General features: G+C 48.5%; 2 protein-coding genes across 2 annotated transcripts; one reads left to right on the top strand and one right to left on the bottom strand.

The window, feature by feature from the left end:
* The first annotated feature begins 831 nt into the window (after positions 1 to 831).
* On the top strand, positions 832 to 9229 carry plp1a (proteolipid protein 1a). The gene is made up of 7 exons (XM_018737478.2): positions 832 to 897; positions 4479 to 4665; positions 5478 to 5634; positions 5724 to 5892; positions 6019 to 6092; positions 7561 to 7626; positions 7899 to 9229. Exons 1-7 carry the CDS (start codon positions 894 to 896, stop codon positions 7977 to 7979), a joined length of 738 nt encoding a protein of 245 aa, XP_018592994.1. The 5' UTR covers positions 832 to 893; the 3' UTR covers positions 7980 to 9229.
* On the bottom strand, positions 9221 to 14532 carry rab9b (RAB9B, member RAS oncogene family). Its single transcript, XM_029257590.1, has 2 exons — positions 14402 to 14532; positions 9221 to 13701 (listed from the first exon to the last, which is right to left on the bottom strand). Exon 2 carries the CDS (start codon positions 13566 to 13568, stop codon positions 12957 to 12959), a length of 612 nt encoding a protein of 203 aa, XP_029113423.1. The 5' UTR covers positions 13569 to 13701; positions 14402 to 14532; the 3' UTR covers positions 9221 to 12956.
* Positions 14533 to 14613: the final 81 nt, after the last annotated feature.

Raw genomic sequence — 14613 nt, 5'->3', positions numbered from 1 at the left:
AGATGATAGAACTGTGGTTACAGTCCCTGCCTTTGGACCTGAAAATCAGAGGTTCAAATCTTATCTCCAGCTATTAACATCAAAAAAGTTGCTCAGCTGCTTCGGTGGCATGGTGGCACAGTGAATAGCACTGCTGTCTCACGGCACCTGGGTGGTGTGAGAGGACATGGGTCCAATCCCTGCTCAATCTCTGTGGAGTTGGCATGTGCTCCCTGTGCCTGTGTAGGCTTCCTCTGGGTGCTCTGGTTTCCTCCCATAATCCAAAGTGATGCTGTTCAGGTTCCCCCATAGTGTGTTCCACTGATGTATGGATGAGTAACCCATTGTAAGTAGTGTATCTAGCAGGGTAAGTCACCTTGGTGAATAAAGTGTGTGGGCTGGTAACACTATACGGAGTTCATTGGAAGTCACTTTGGAGAAAAAGTGCTGCATAAATGTAACAGTCATTTAAAGTAAGGAGCTATTGTATGAATGTGGCTCCATTTGAGGATTATTAATGAAGAATGTATCTTCATTCATCAGCCTTTTCACTTTAAGACAAGTGGAGAGAGTCGAGTGTTAAGTATGAGAGCTGGTGAATTGAGTGCAGCTGGACACGAACACACACACACACACACGCACGTGGTCCCACGTTTGAGAAGCTCTGCTCGGGGGGGTGGCCAGAAACGAACCGAGTATGAGACACGCTGAACCTCTCGAACCCGGGCTTGTTCACTGCGGTGGGATCGCGCATCGCACGGCCTCTGCTCATTGGTCCATTGTAGTTGGGACTGACAGGGGCCACACACACACACACACACACACACACACACACACACACACACACATACATACACACATACCAGTGACCAAGCCAAGCCGAACCGGCTAAACAGTCGCCCGTCTGCCTGGACATGGGTAAGAAACAGCGACGCAGCTCTCATACGTACTTGTTGTCATATTTCGTAATATTTCATAAGTGCAGAAAGATGCGCTATTATTGGCGTTATAACAAGCAGCTGTGCACATGGAGGGGGGTGAGAGTAATCGGCTGTTTCGATTATTTTTGTTGTTGTTTTCAGTGACTGAATGGGTGCAGACTGCTCTGGGTGCAGATATTGTCTCGTGTATTTTCTCCTCTAGGAAACATAAAGCGCCACTTTTCGGGTGGTTATGAATTGATGAGTTTTTCTGAGTGAGGAAGGTGCTCTGAGGTCTTCGGGTTCATATCGGGGCAAAACAGCCTGCCTTTTAAACCTCTTTAAGTTTTTTTTTTTTTTTTCCCCTCTCCCCCAACCAGTTCTGCTCTCGCCCGAACCATCTGTGTACATGTATTAAAATTATTAATCCTGAAATAATTAGGACTGCAGTGCAAAGTACACCAGCTGGGCAAACAGGTTTCCACAGCGTGCCCTTTGAAAACATGAACTTTTTGGAGTAACGTCTGTGGTGTAACACTAGATGACCTCACTACATTACAGTACACACTACAGTACCTCTGTGAAATATGAAATACGCTGATTATGTACCTTGGTTCTCGCAGCGGTGACATCCTACCAATTAATTTATTGGATCATGTGGGATTGTAGTATTTATAATGGTTTTTTGTTAATCCTGGCAATAATGTCAAGTTGGTGTTGTTTTCTGCAGCATGATGTTCCATCCTGGGTTGTTGTCTGACGATCTTAAAAGCTGGTGAGAGCTTTTTGTCCAGATTAAACATTAAAAGTTACCTTGGAAACACTGAAGATGATGATGATGCACGAAGGTGATGATGATGTATTATGCCGCACATGACCATCGCTTGTGCTGGACATTGGCAGCTGAACTGTTGAGGAATTAGTGTGTGTTACCATAGTAACTAACATTCACCTGTGTCTATTTATGGACCAAATAGCCACTTAATTGATAACCTCCTGGACTGAATGCTGTGCACTTTTTCCAGCTTCCCATAGTCTTGTGCAGAAATCCTGGTGTCCTCATACCCTCAGGTGATATCAGGGACCATTTTCATGCACTCTTACCCCAAACATGCGTATGTAATGCTGACATGTTCACCTGCCCCCAATATAAAGGACTATATGGTTATGGGCTGTGAAGCATAATTTAGTTATGCATCACTGCTGAACTATTAATATATTGATGTGCTGGTGGATTTTGCAGGTTGCAGATGCATCGATAATTAAAGCCCCGTCTCACTTAATGTACATTCCCTATGTTAAAAGCCGGATCTTGGACGCAGTGCATCCAAGTATGTGAACCCTATAGGGATGGTCTTCAATCTTGTACGAAATATTTAAGTAAAATTATGAAATCTAAATCCTAAAAAAAACTTATAAAATGAATAAAGGATTGATTTACGCACCCGATTCTACTTACCCTCTTGGCTTAACCAATTCAACTTTGAGTTCACTTATTTTTACACCTGCACTATTTCCGTTTTTCTACTACACACATCATTTCCTCTAAAGTAACATGGAATTGGGCCCAAATATCATTACACACGGTGCAGTGGTGCAGTGGGTTGGACCGGGTCCTGCTCTCCAGTGGATCTGGGGTTCGAGTCCTGCTTGGGGTGCCTTGCGACGAACTGGCGTCCCATCCTGGGTGTGTCCCCTCCCCCTCCGGCCTTACGCCCTGTGTTGCTGGGTAGGCTCCGGTTCCCCGCGACCCCGTATGGGACAAGCGGTTCTGAGAATGTGTGTGTGTATCATTACACACCTATTATGTCAGATGAGAAACACAGCTTCTCATTAAATGACTATTTTGTGGTAAAACTAAGGGACACGGGGTTCACATACTTTCACGCAAGTTACTCTTGGGTGAACTGCAATAACTTAGGTAAAGTACAGTAAAATTATTTATAAAGTAGATATAATGTTCAAATATAGGGATGTCCAGGCTTTTTTGGATGCCCTTGTGCGGGTGACAGGGTCACAGTCGTTACGGTAAACTGGTCAAAGAGCCACGGCTGTAAAAATCATAAGTGACTTACTGAATAGTAGATGTCCGAAGTGGGAAAAAAACATTGTTGTGTTTTATTCTGGTGCGGTAAGTTCAAGTGTGTGTCTAACTATTATCACGTGTTTCAATAGAATTTTTAATATTCATAGCAGATATTATATATTAATGATTTTACAAATTTTTCTTTATGAATCCTTCTGGGTCTGGAATATATTGAGTCCACTAGCTGTGGTAGTACCAGTTCCCGCTGGGTAGGACAGCAGGTGATCCCGGAGTCAGCCGCTCTGCCTGCGTCCCCACGCGGTCACATCCCTCTCCGCCTTGCACCGTCTCTCAAAAGTGCATTTGTTGGAAAGCTTTGGAGAGCGAGCCACCCCAGCCTTTGTTTACTTGACACTGCTGGCCTTTGTGCCCCCCCCATCCCCCACCCTCAATGTTGCACAGACACAAAGGCCGTAGTTTCCCCGGCCTCTGAAAGGAGCCTCTTTCCTTCAGGGCCAGGTTGCTGGCGAGCTCTTCCCGGACCCGCCCGTCCCCGCGGGGGCTGGAACCGACGCGGGCCGACTACTGGCTGCAGAACCGTGCAGTCATCCGGATAGGAAGCGCACCGGTTCAGTAAATGCACCGTGGCTGGAGACGGGAGGGGAATGCTGCCTGGTTGTGGCCGCTGTCCCTGGCAGCTGTGCGAGTCGCAGTTTGGCACGGCGGGACCGGAGATGGCCGGGTTCAAAGAGATGTCAATCGCCCAGTGTTTTACTGTCCAAGGGCGTCTGCTGTTTGTCTCAGGGTGTTATGAAAAGGCATTCCTTTATCGCACACTATTTTACATTTACGTTTACATCGGAACGGAATTTGGTACGGTACCTCGTTCTGAAGGTGTTTTTAAGTAAGGCTGATATTTTTGAGCGCTTCTTCAAAGCTCTTTTCATGGTATGGTGGTCACGTTCTAAGCGTGACAATACCATCGTGAAGGGGAACAGCAGACGATTCCTTGAGTTGCTGGCACGTAGTTCCCTTGAGAATCTTTTTACCATGTACTATGCAACCGTTGCTTTCCTAAGAAAGGAAATTACATTGCATTGCTCTGTCAGTTTATTTTTACAGAGATAAAGATAAAGCAGGACAGTTACACACAAGTGCTTATCTATGGCTGAGACTGGCAAGTAAGGCAGCCGGTAGTTGAGGAGAGGAAAACAAAAGAACTCCCATCCGTGACGAAGGGGAGAAAAATAAACCTGAGGATCTAAGTGCTGGTGGCAGCCCATCCCACCTGGACTTTCTAATGTGGTCACAGCGGATCTGTGTGCGGATATCTATGGCAAAAGGACAAGCATGGAAATAGTACAGGGACGAGAGTGTTTGGTCAAGTCCCCTGTGACTGATTCATTGTGGGTAGCGAATGGTCGGCCACTCAAGAGTAGATCATCATGCTGCAAGGCCAACAGAAAATTTAGGGTCTTCCTACAGTGCTCATAGTCAACATTGGCTCACGTGTGGCTGATCTTGGGCCCTGTGTTTCGCGGTCTACCTTCCAGGTTGCTACGATTGCTGTATGCGCTGCCTGGGCGGCATCCCGTACACTTCCCTGGCGGCCACCCTGTTGTGCTTCTCTGGCATCGCCTTGTTCTGCGGATGCGGACACCAGGCGCTGACTGAGACGGAGAGGCTCATCGAGACGTACTTTGTCCGCAACCTGCAGGACTACATCACCCTGGCGTACATGTGAGCGCATCCCCTAAACACAGCACTTCCTCTAGTGGCTGGGAAAGAGGATTGGAAACGGCTTTCAACCGGCGTTGGCCAGGCCTGCTCGTGGAGGGGGGCGGTCAGATGCGTTGTTTAATTTTGCCACTTGATTTGCACCTGAGCCAGCAGGTGAGATGACTGCCTTTCCAAATGATTACTTTGATAAAGGAGTTGAGCCGCAGCGAAACTCAAACTGCAGACACTAAGGATGAGCATTGAAATGGAGCTTCTATCACTGGGCCAAACACGGTTACTGGTGTTTTCAAAACGCAAGTATAACCGGGCAGGGCTTGGCAGCAGGAAGTGTGGAAGCGGCAGTCGCTGCCTCTGAGGTCTCAGGTTCGAATCCCACCTTATGTAGTACCCTTGGGCAAGGAAATTACCCTGAATTGCTCCAGTAAAAATTACCCAGCTGAATAAATAGGTAAATAATTGTAAGAAGCTTAGCCCTTGGGAAGTGTGTTCCACACATCTTCATATTGTTGGTGTCCCAAGGTTGTGTGGTCCATCAAAATGTCTTTTAAATTTTTAATTATAAAACATACTTCATTATCTAATGTTGTCACGCTTTTTAATCGACTCGATGCCTAGTCACCACCGCAAGTTCTACGCTTCATTTGGTAATTTATGGTCTGTAGATACCACTTGTGCGTGTGAATTTGATATTGTTTATTTTAGTCTCACCCCCAATAATTTGCAGAGAGTTAACACCGGAAGTCGCTTTGGAGAAACGCGTCTGCCGAACGAATAAATGTGAATCGGCTGCTCCTCTCCGCTTCCCTCTGCAGAATTCAGTACTTCCAGTACATCACCTACGCCTTGGCCTCCTTCTTTTTCCTCTACTGTGTGCTGCTCTTAGCCGAGGGCTTCTATACCACCAGTGCCGTAAAGCAGATCTTCGGCGAGTCCCGGAGCACAGTCTGCGGCCGCTGCCTCAGTACCACGGTAAGCAGTTACCCCAGAGCTAGTTAGACTCAACGATATAGGCATTGCGGTACAGAGTGGCTCATTGCAAGGACTCCCTCCACCTCTAGTTCATCGCGGTCACGTACGTCCTGGCCGTCATCTGGCTGCTGGTGTTTGCCTTCTCTGCGCTGCCCGTCTACTTCTTCTACAACATGGACTTCACCTGTCACACCATCACCGCTCTCTCGGAGACGACCTCCAACATCAACCAGCTGTGCATAGACGCCAGGCAATATGGTACCGCGGTCGCTTCCGCTCCTTTAATTCATTAACCGCATTTTTTGCCAAAGATCAGTACCCTACAGTAGTTGTATTTTGCATTTCAGACCAGTGAAGGCCCCCCGCTTTATTTATTCCCCTTAGGGCTGCTGCCCTGGAACGCCATGCCGGGGAAGGTTTGTGGAGTGATGCTGTCGAATGTGTGCAAAACAAAAGAGGTAAGGAGGGTTCGCCAGGTCTGGTGACAGGTGCTCCGCACGATGCGGTTCTGCTATGATGCAACGTAACATTCATATTTATTCATTTAGGAAAGGCTTTTCTCCAAAGCCACATGCAAGAGACAGTGGAGAAAGTGCACCACAGGATTGCAGATACCGTATTTCTCCTATTTGACGCTCCCTCTCTAATAGTAGCCCCCCCACCCGATAAGCCAGGGCACGGCTAATATTTTTCTGCCGATTATGTTGATTTTTAACATCCTTGTGCAAGTATATGTAAAACTTTAGCTTCTTGAAAATGATCAACGATTAAACCTTAATTTAGAGAACGCAGTTTTCTTTTTAACAACTACAACAGATTTCAAGCTGTCTGGCCAAAAAAATCGATGCGGACGCCTACACCTAATGTTCGTCGCTGTCAACGTCGGTGCCTTAAATGACCGGCTGCCGTTTTCACGGTGCAATCTCGAAGCCTCGTGCCGCAAGGATTTGCCGGTGACTCGAACCCCGCATTGACGTCGTTCCTCAAACCAGTTTATCGGAGCAGTTTCAATATCTTCATATCTGATGGGCCGACCAGCTCCTGACTTTCTCTTCTCAGATTTAGGTGTGTTTTGTAACCGTATCTTCTTCTGGCACCAATCTTGCACTCGCCGACGGTGAGCAGTGAAAGCTTTTGCGGCGAAACGTTTTCCTTTTTCTTCAGCAACTGCAATAGCCTTCAACTTAAAAGCAGCTGTGTAGGACTTTTTTGCTCGCCCTATTTATCCCGTGTTTACAAAATGACGTCACTCAGGCCGCATGGTTACCACGTGCTACATGCTAGGGAGAGTTAGGCAAACTGCATAATTCGCACAATCAGGCCTCAAATAGACGCGCCCAGGCGCGATAATTAGGAGAAATACGGTATGTCTAACACTAGCCCTTAAGATCAAGTTCAATAGGTTACAATATATCACCGGTGTGCTCATGTAACATGTTCTCAGTGGCACAGCAAGTAGTGCCACTCTCTCACAGTGCCTGGGTGGTGCGAGAGGACATGGGTTCGACCCCTGCTCAGTCTGTGTGGAGTTTGCATGTTCTGCAGGTGCTCTGGTTTCCTCCCACAGTCCAAAGACATGCTGTTCAGGTTCCCCCAGAGTGTGTGTGTTCCGCTGATGTATGGATGAGTGAGCCACTGTCAGTAGTGTATCTAGTAGTGTAAATCAACTTGGTGAATAAGGTGTGTGGGCTGATAACCCTACATAGAGTTCATTGAATGTCATTTTGAAGAAAAGCTTCCGCTAAATAAGTAAATGTAATAACTTCCAGAATGGTGACCAAACCTTCCAGAATTTCATTACAGTTGCCGTCCTTCCAGCGGGAGAAACTTAAACTATTCCGTCACCTCCATATTTACAGAGGGAACTTCTGGGGTGGAACACAGTATTAAAATATATTTCCTTTTTTTTTTTTTTAAAATCAACAGTTCTCCCTGACCTACGACCTGTTCATATCTACCTTTGCTGGAGCGGGAATCACACTGCTGGCGCTGGTGAGTGAGCATATCTGATGAGCTGAAATTCTGCACCCGGCACCGTGGCGAAAAGGCACGTATGCAGTCCCGTGTAGGTGGCCAGGAATGCGAGGCTCGGGAATGCGCGGACACTGCCGTCTTTGAGCGCCCAGGACCCGACGCTGGGGATGCCTCGAAACGGAATACTAACACGGAACGTGGAAACGATCGCTAGTTTTATTTTGACGTTGGAACGACGCGCTCGGGGCCCTTCTTCACTTGTCCGCTCTTTTCTCTGTGTGTCCCTGTAGCTCACCTACATGACGTCCACCACCTACAACTTTGCGGTGCTGAAGTTTCTGGGGAGAAAGGGCATAGGCACGCGGTGTTAGACTCCGCCATCCCTCCCTCCACGGCAAGTCACGAAAAGGGGCGAATCCGGAGCTTTCCGCGTCCGCCCCGGGTCCGACCGCGTCTCCACCCCCATCGCTGCCGAAACGTTCCTCAGACGGAGACAGTAGCTTCGTGGGACTTGTCTGAAAATCAAGCAGAGGTTAAAATTATGACTCCCTCCCCATGTCCCTTCCAAGTTTAGAACATTTAAAAACCCGATTATGAATTATTCTGACTTCACTATGGACATTTTTCTTATTTTAAAACAGTACTCTTTATGCACTCCCAGCTGTCCTCTGACATTCTTCCGCTTGCCCGTCGTTCCCTTGGTATGCAACGTTGGAGAGATTATCAAACATACTGATAAGATGGGAGTCACCCCACTTGCAAAAGTGAAACAAAACCATACATTTTAACACGGTAGAATGCATCAGACGTGTCCACAGCGCTCCACGTTCAAAGAAAATAAGTTGCGGACTTGAGTTACCGTGGCGCTTCTCGCATCTCGTTGCCATGGCACCAGACGAGACAACAGTAGCGGATTCGTTGCGACTCTGGGTTTGTTTCTCATGGTTTCTTCCCCGCAACAAAGCGGGGCATCATCAGTCTGATGGGGAGGCCCAACCTCCCGTCTGTCCCTGAGCTCTGCGTTGGGGGGTCTTTTTGTTCTCTTTACGAACCTCGCGGTGACTAGTCTCTGGGGGGGGGGGGGGGGGCGACACTGGTTGCCCCACATGGTGGTTGGACCACACAGATTTGTGGTGAGAACATGAAAGTAAACATTGAATATACAGACAGAGCTTTACTGCAAAGCCAAATTAAACAGTTTGACCAGCCCAGATGTCCTAATTGCCCTCCTTAGGTGCAACTGATGGACAAAGAGAAGCTCAGACATGTGGCGTTGGAATTAGAATAGGAATTTAGTAGCTGATCACTGACGTTAATTGTGTGAAACGATGGGATTCCCACGTGCGGTTGACACCTCGCGTCGAATAGAGACCAACCCGCGGTTGACGACAGCTCCCCGGAACCTGTGCGGAGGTCTCCCTCACCCCTCGCAGATGAGCAGCTTCCTCCGCCTGGATGGAGTTGGAGGAGGTGCAGCGGAAACGTAGAGCGTGGTCGCTCTTCGGGACCCCGGTCGGGGACCGGAGAGAGCGTCTGCTCGTCCTACGACCACAGCAGCCACCATTTGTGAAAACCAGACATTTCTCATGGAGGGGATCCTGCCTGCTGGGGTGGGGTGGGGGGAGGTCACGTGGCAGCCCAGGTTATTCCTCAGGAACAGCCATATTTCCAGTGCTGTTCACTGGTTCAAACGTAGCGCTAGAGGGCACTACAGCACCGTTTGAGAACGCTGGTCCCTCTTACTGTTTTTCCCTCCTTAAATTTGTAAGAAATACAGTATTTATGTACACAGCTAATAGCAACTACTTTGAGTATACTTATGTAAATTCAAGCAGGCTACTGCGGTGCAAAAAGTGCAGAGAAAATAAAAGGTTGTGCTGAAATCATTTCTAATTACACAGTATAATTTTAATTGTCCAGCGTAACTTATCACATTTATTTTTATTTATCGGGCAGACGATTTTCTCCAAAGCGACTTCCAATGTTAAACACCAGGCCCGAAATGAAGACAAAATCAGTTTCTGCGAAAAGAAAGAGTCGTACCGCTGCTTCGGTTTGTTTATTTTATTGACAGTACTGGTTGTACCCGAGGTGAAGGCTGTCCATGTAGTCTGCAAACAGCTCACGGGTAACAAAGATCACTTACAGCAGAGTGCAAGCAGTTTTCTTAGTAACAGAGCAGCCCACTCACAATTTGTACAGTAATTACACGTTTTTTTTTTTTTTTAGGAGGGCCGAAACGAACAATCATGGCATCTTTATACCCACGGTACCTGTTATGTAGCGTAATGCTGTGTCAGTTGGCAAGCCTCATGGAAATAAACCGTTTCCAAACACGATGCTGTAAACTCTGACTTCACAGGAAACGCGCCGACAAGGACGAAACACAAACGCGTAGGTGGTAAGAACGAGAGCGCAATTACATTATTAATTTGCACTACATTAACCTGTTGTGTTAACGTTCGACTTTAAGCTCCAAAAACGGTGACGTGACATTCACTAAGCGAAGGCGTCCGAGTCTTCACGACTGCACGGTGCTCCTTTTAAATATCGATGTTCAGGCCTCACGTGGCTCACGTCCGGAAAAACGCAAAGTGTCCATCGCTGCTGCACCGGACACGTACAGCACGGAATCGCGGTTCCCGGTTCCCACGAAACACCCGCACGCCGCAATCTGCTCAGGTTAGAGGGACAATGCTTCCAGGTATGCAAATCGGCAAAAAATTTGACATCCGTCACCGTCCAGTAATCACAGCATTTAAGTGGAATGTACCATTTGTAAACTCTAGTAAAACACCGTCCTCAGTTCTGCGAGAGTTGTACGGACCATGACGCCAACGACGGGCGCAGAGTTGCTCAAGACACGTATAAAACTTTCCATTTTCACAGTGTGCAATACTTCAGGAATTAACTGGCAGACATGATTAGGTACCTAAGAGGCTGTGAAAAAAACGATATTAGGAATTTCCGTAACAGAAAACCCGTACTAAAAATGAAGCACTAAGTCAAAAATAAAGTAGTGCCACACAGTATCAGAATAGATTGGTCCATCTTGTAATAAAGAACGAATGAGAAAAAATAAAGTCTTCCACTAGAACGCTGAAAAGAATCAGAACAGCTCCAATGAAACAAAAAAAAAAAAAAAAAGCCATCAGATGCCGGTCATGTGATACCGGATTATCATCTTTATCTAGGATCATGTGGCATTTTACTACAGCATACAGGCTGCTGAGCATCATGTTGCCCAGAAACAAGACATAACTGCAAAGATTTATACAGTGCATCGTGGAATTTGAAACGATGCAGTGCGAGACACGCGTTACAAAAGCGTACCTTAATCCATACACCGAGGCAGCCCTGGGTCCAGCTTAGCTTATGATTCAGTGGTCGCTTGCTCAGCACACCAAATACTATGTTTCCATTTCCCTAGATATACATTTAATTCCTTTTTTGCTCATCCGTTGATATATTAAAGAATTTAAGTGCCTTAACATACAGCACGGCAGCTTCGTCACTCCTGAGACCTGAACCTGCAACTCATCGTACCCAGACAAAGCTCGTGAACCGCTGCGCCACACCGCGCCTCCCTTCACCGTGATGCCCTTATAACAACGCCGCTAAGCAATGCGCGAGTAAATACTGGCCGTTGCGTCTTCGAATCGACGACAAAATTGAATTAAAGTGACTCAAACCGCACGAAAAACACGGAAACTGAGAGCTGCTTTAACTGTGATGATTTCGTTGCTCGACAATAAAGGCAACAGGCTTATTTATAGAACCCCGGGAACCTTAAAGTCTCGGAAACACAGACCGCATTCAAAGAGTTCCCAGTTTTGTCATATTTTAGAGAGACTTATCAGCTTTTTGTTGCATACTTCACGGATTCTGAAGCTTTCCCTGGAGACGAACAGCAGGCTAAATCACGTATTATTATTAGTATTATTATTATTACTACTACTGTGACTGCTCACAGGCTGCTTTTATTCTATTGCAACTTACACGGCTTCAAAGTGTCCGGTTTCACACATTTACACCACCAGACATTTCTGAGTACCTTGCTACTGGGGCTTGAGTTGGCAGCCTCTTGAGTACAAGTCCATGTCCTTAGCCACAGCGGTTTCTCACCTCCCTGTTTGGAACGGTTTGTATTACAAGTCCGTTCCTTGAACCTGTGCTACATTTAACCACAGCAGTTTGATGGATTTGGTAAGAATGCCTATAATCAGCTTAAAAACTGTAGGTGCTTTTGAGCTGCAAGAGGAAACCACCGAGAGGGGCTTGGTAAGAAAGCATCATTAAAAGGACAAAGACTGAAAATGGTTCCGAAACGGAGATTTCTGAAACATCACACACACACACACACACACACACACACACACACACACACACACACACACACACACACACACAAACAAACAACAGGCACTATCAGACTGACGTAGATCGTACCGGAGAGCCGCAGCTGGAATGACTATGCGCCATAAAGAGCGGCGCTCACACAAGCGCACACCCTGCCCAAGAGGCACAGAGAAGCACTCGTGCCGCTTAAAAATCAGAATGGAAAATCATCACGCTAAACTAAAGGCCCGAAGGAGGAAGAGAAAGAAGTACCACCGGTGGCACCGCGTCCCGCCTTTCATTCATTTACCGAAATAAGTGCAGTGAAACAGACACGCCATTTCCCTTTTCCTCAAAAACAAATCACTGACATCCTAAATCACTAAAAACACAGTACAGTTTACCCGTGCGTTTTGCTGCTTTTCAGCTTTTCCTCGCAAACAGAAAAGGGCAGACAACTAAAAGGTGCAACACTAGTCCATAAATTAATTAATTAAACTCGTGGTAACCCTAGGAAGCCCCTCGCGTTTAGTGCAGGGCTTAGCTGACGTGCAGGAAAATGAGAATCCCGTGATTTTATCAGACAGGTTATTTGGCAAGCAGATGCTTTAACGTCCCTTTTCAAAGACCTTGTGCGCCAGGGAGGTAAAAAAGTGAAATAAAATGAACCCCCGACTGCGTGTGAGAACTGTGCTTCAGCAGAGTTGGGGTGCCAAAGGACACGTGACGCCGGAGGAGCGCAAAGGTGGGTCTTAACCTCGAGCCCTTGCAGGCTGGGCGAAAAAATGGAGAGAGGAAGGGCCGGAGATGTGCGCCGCGCCCCGCTGCAGACCCGTCTTCCCATTCGGAAAGTGGAAACAAGTACCGGTCGCACGGAACCTCCGCTACAGGTACTCTTTCAAAGCATATTTAATACGTAAGCTTCACCACGTGCTCCCGCAACTGGCCTCGAGTTCGCAAAACGCAAGCATGAGAGGAAGGGGGACGGGGGCTGGCGGCCCCGGGACGCCTCAGCAGCAGGAGGAGCGCGTGGCCTTGCGGTTGCCGTGAAGGTCAATGGCGCTGCTGAGCAGCGAGTGGTCCAGCTGCTCCTCCGCTGCCAGAACCTCGCGCACGGCGGCCTCGAAGGCGGCGCCCACGTTGGTGTCATCCTTGGCGCTGGTCTCGAAGTAGGGGCAGCAGCCGTTCTCCTGGCACCAGGCGCGCGCTTCCTCCTCGCCCACCTCTCGCTCCGGCCCTTTGTCCACCTTGTTGCCGAGGACGACGAAGGGGAAGCGCTCCGGGTCCCGCACGTCCGAGTAGTACATGAACTCCTTCTTCCAGCAGCCGAGGTTGTGGAAGCTCTGCAGGTCGTCCACGGCGAAGGTGAGCAGGCAGCAGTCGGCGCCCCGGTAGAAAGGCGTGCGGAGGCTCTTGAAGCGCTCCTGCCCCGCCGTGTCCCAGATCTGCAGGGTGACCAGGCGGCCGTCCACCTCCAGGTCCCGGTTGAGGAACTCGACGCCGATGGTGTGGAAGGACTGCGAGTCGAAGCGGTCCGTCACGTAGCGATTCATCAGGGAGCTCTTGCCCACGCCTCCGTCCCCCAGGAGGATCACCTTCAGCAGCAGGCTCTTCCCGCTCATGGTGACCCACGGGTTGGCGGACTCTCCGGCTCAGAGCCACCCGCGGGGACAGGCAGCGGGACACGTCGGACGAGCTGTGCGGCTCGCACCGCTTCACGGGCGAAGAGCAGCTCCGACAACAAAGGACGGGAGCCTTCAGGAGAAATGGGGATGTGAAACCACTTCATACTGTATGCTGCTCACGCTGCACATGCGCAGCTGACTGTGCGCCTCGAGCTGCATGCACGAGAACCGGGATTCAAAGTGCAAACGGTAGTAAGAGTGAAATAATACAGTATATCGAAATAAACTGCACCAAACCCACCTCTCTCGCTGCTTTTTACACCTGTGACTTGGCTGTGACCCGGACAAAGCCGACTGTGTGTGATTTAGTCAGTGGTGCGTTTTGTTTTTTTTATTTACACAGACTAGACTAGTGGTGTAAAGTGCGTTTTGGGCACGACCCGCGAGAAACTGTGGACGTGCAGCTGCCCAAGTTCCGGACGGACACTTGTTGATGTTTCCTCGTGGCCATTCTTCTGTCAGCGCGACGAAACCATCATACGAGCGTCATTAGACATGTATCAGAGCTGCGCTCCCGCGAGCGGCGCGGCGGAGTCGCATCTTTAAAGGGCGAGTGCGTTACACTCAAATCTCGCGATACAAAGCGGGAGCCACCGACTAGCTGCAAAGTCATTGGAAATACTAGCTTTAGTGTGCCAGCTCCAGTCTTTCGTGCATCGCATCAAAACACGTTATCGTCAGCAAACATGCACGAACGGCAGCAACGTTAATAACGACATCGCTCAACTGAACAGTCACAGGATGGTAAAATTTAAATGATCACGCTTTACCTCATCCTCCCTAGCAGCAGCTCCGCTGCGGCGCGCACCGCTACTCTGGAACTGAGATTTACCGTGAACGCGCTGCTGCTGCACGACGCGGCGCGGCGCGGCACTCGGAAGCACTGCGCATGCGCGCGACTGTTCACCACACACAGAGCCGCTGCATTGGGAAAAGTGAGCGCTGGGCGTTATCCGCTCAGAAGTGGCTTTTGTCTAATAAA

This window comes from Scleropages formosus, chromosome 13, assembly GCF_900964775.1.
Source record: "Scleropages formosus chromosome 13, fSclFor1.1, whole genome shotgun sequence".
Classification (NCBI taxonomy): domain Eukaryota; kingdom Metazoa; phylum Chordata; class Actinopteri; order Osteoglossiformes; family Osteoglossidae; genus Scleropages; species Scleropages formosus.
Note: the sequence above shows the minus strand (reverse complement) of the source record. Positions and strands in the feature narration are given on the sequence as shown.

Excerpts from the sequence above, each read along its gene's own strand:
- rab9b (XM_029257590.1), bottom strand. The coding sequence starts at position 13,568 with ATGAGCGGGAAGAGCCTGCTGCTGAAGGTGATCCTCCTGGGGGACGGA.
- plp1a (XM_018737478.2), top strand. Across the intron at positions 4,666-5,477 it reads TACATCACCCTGGCGTACAT|AATTCAGTACTTCCAGTACA; the intron begins GTGAGCGCATCC and ends TTCCCTCTGCAG. Across the intron at positions 6,093-7,560 it reads ATGTGTGCAAAACAAAAGAG|TTCTCCCTGACCTACGACCT; the intron begins GTAAGGAGGGTT and ends TAAAATCAACAG.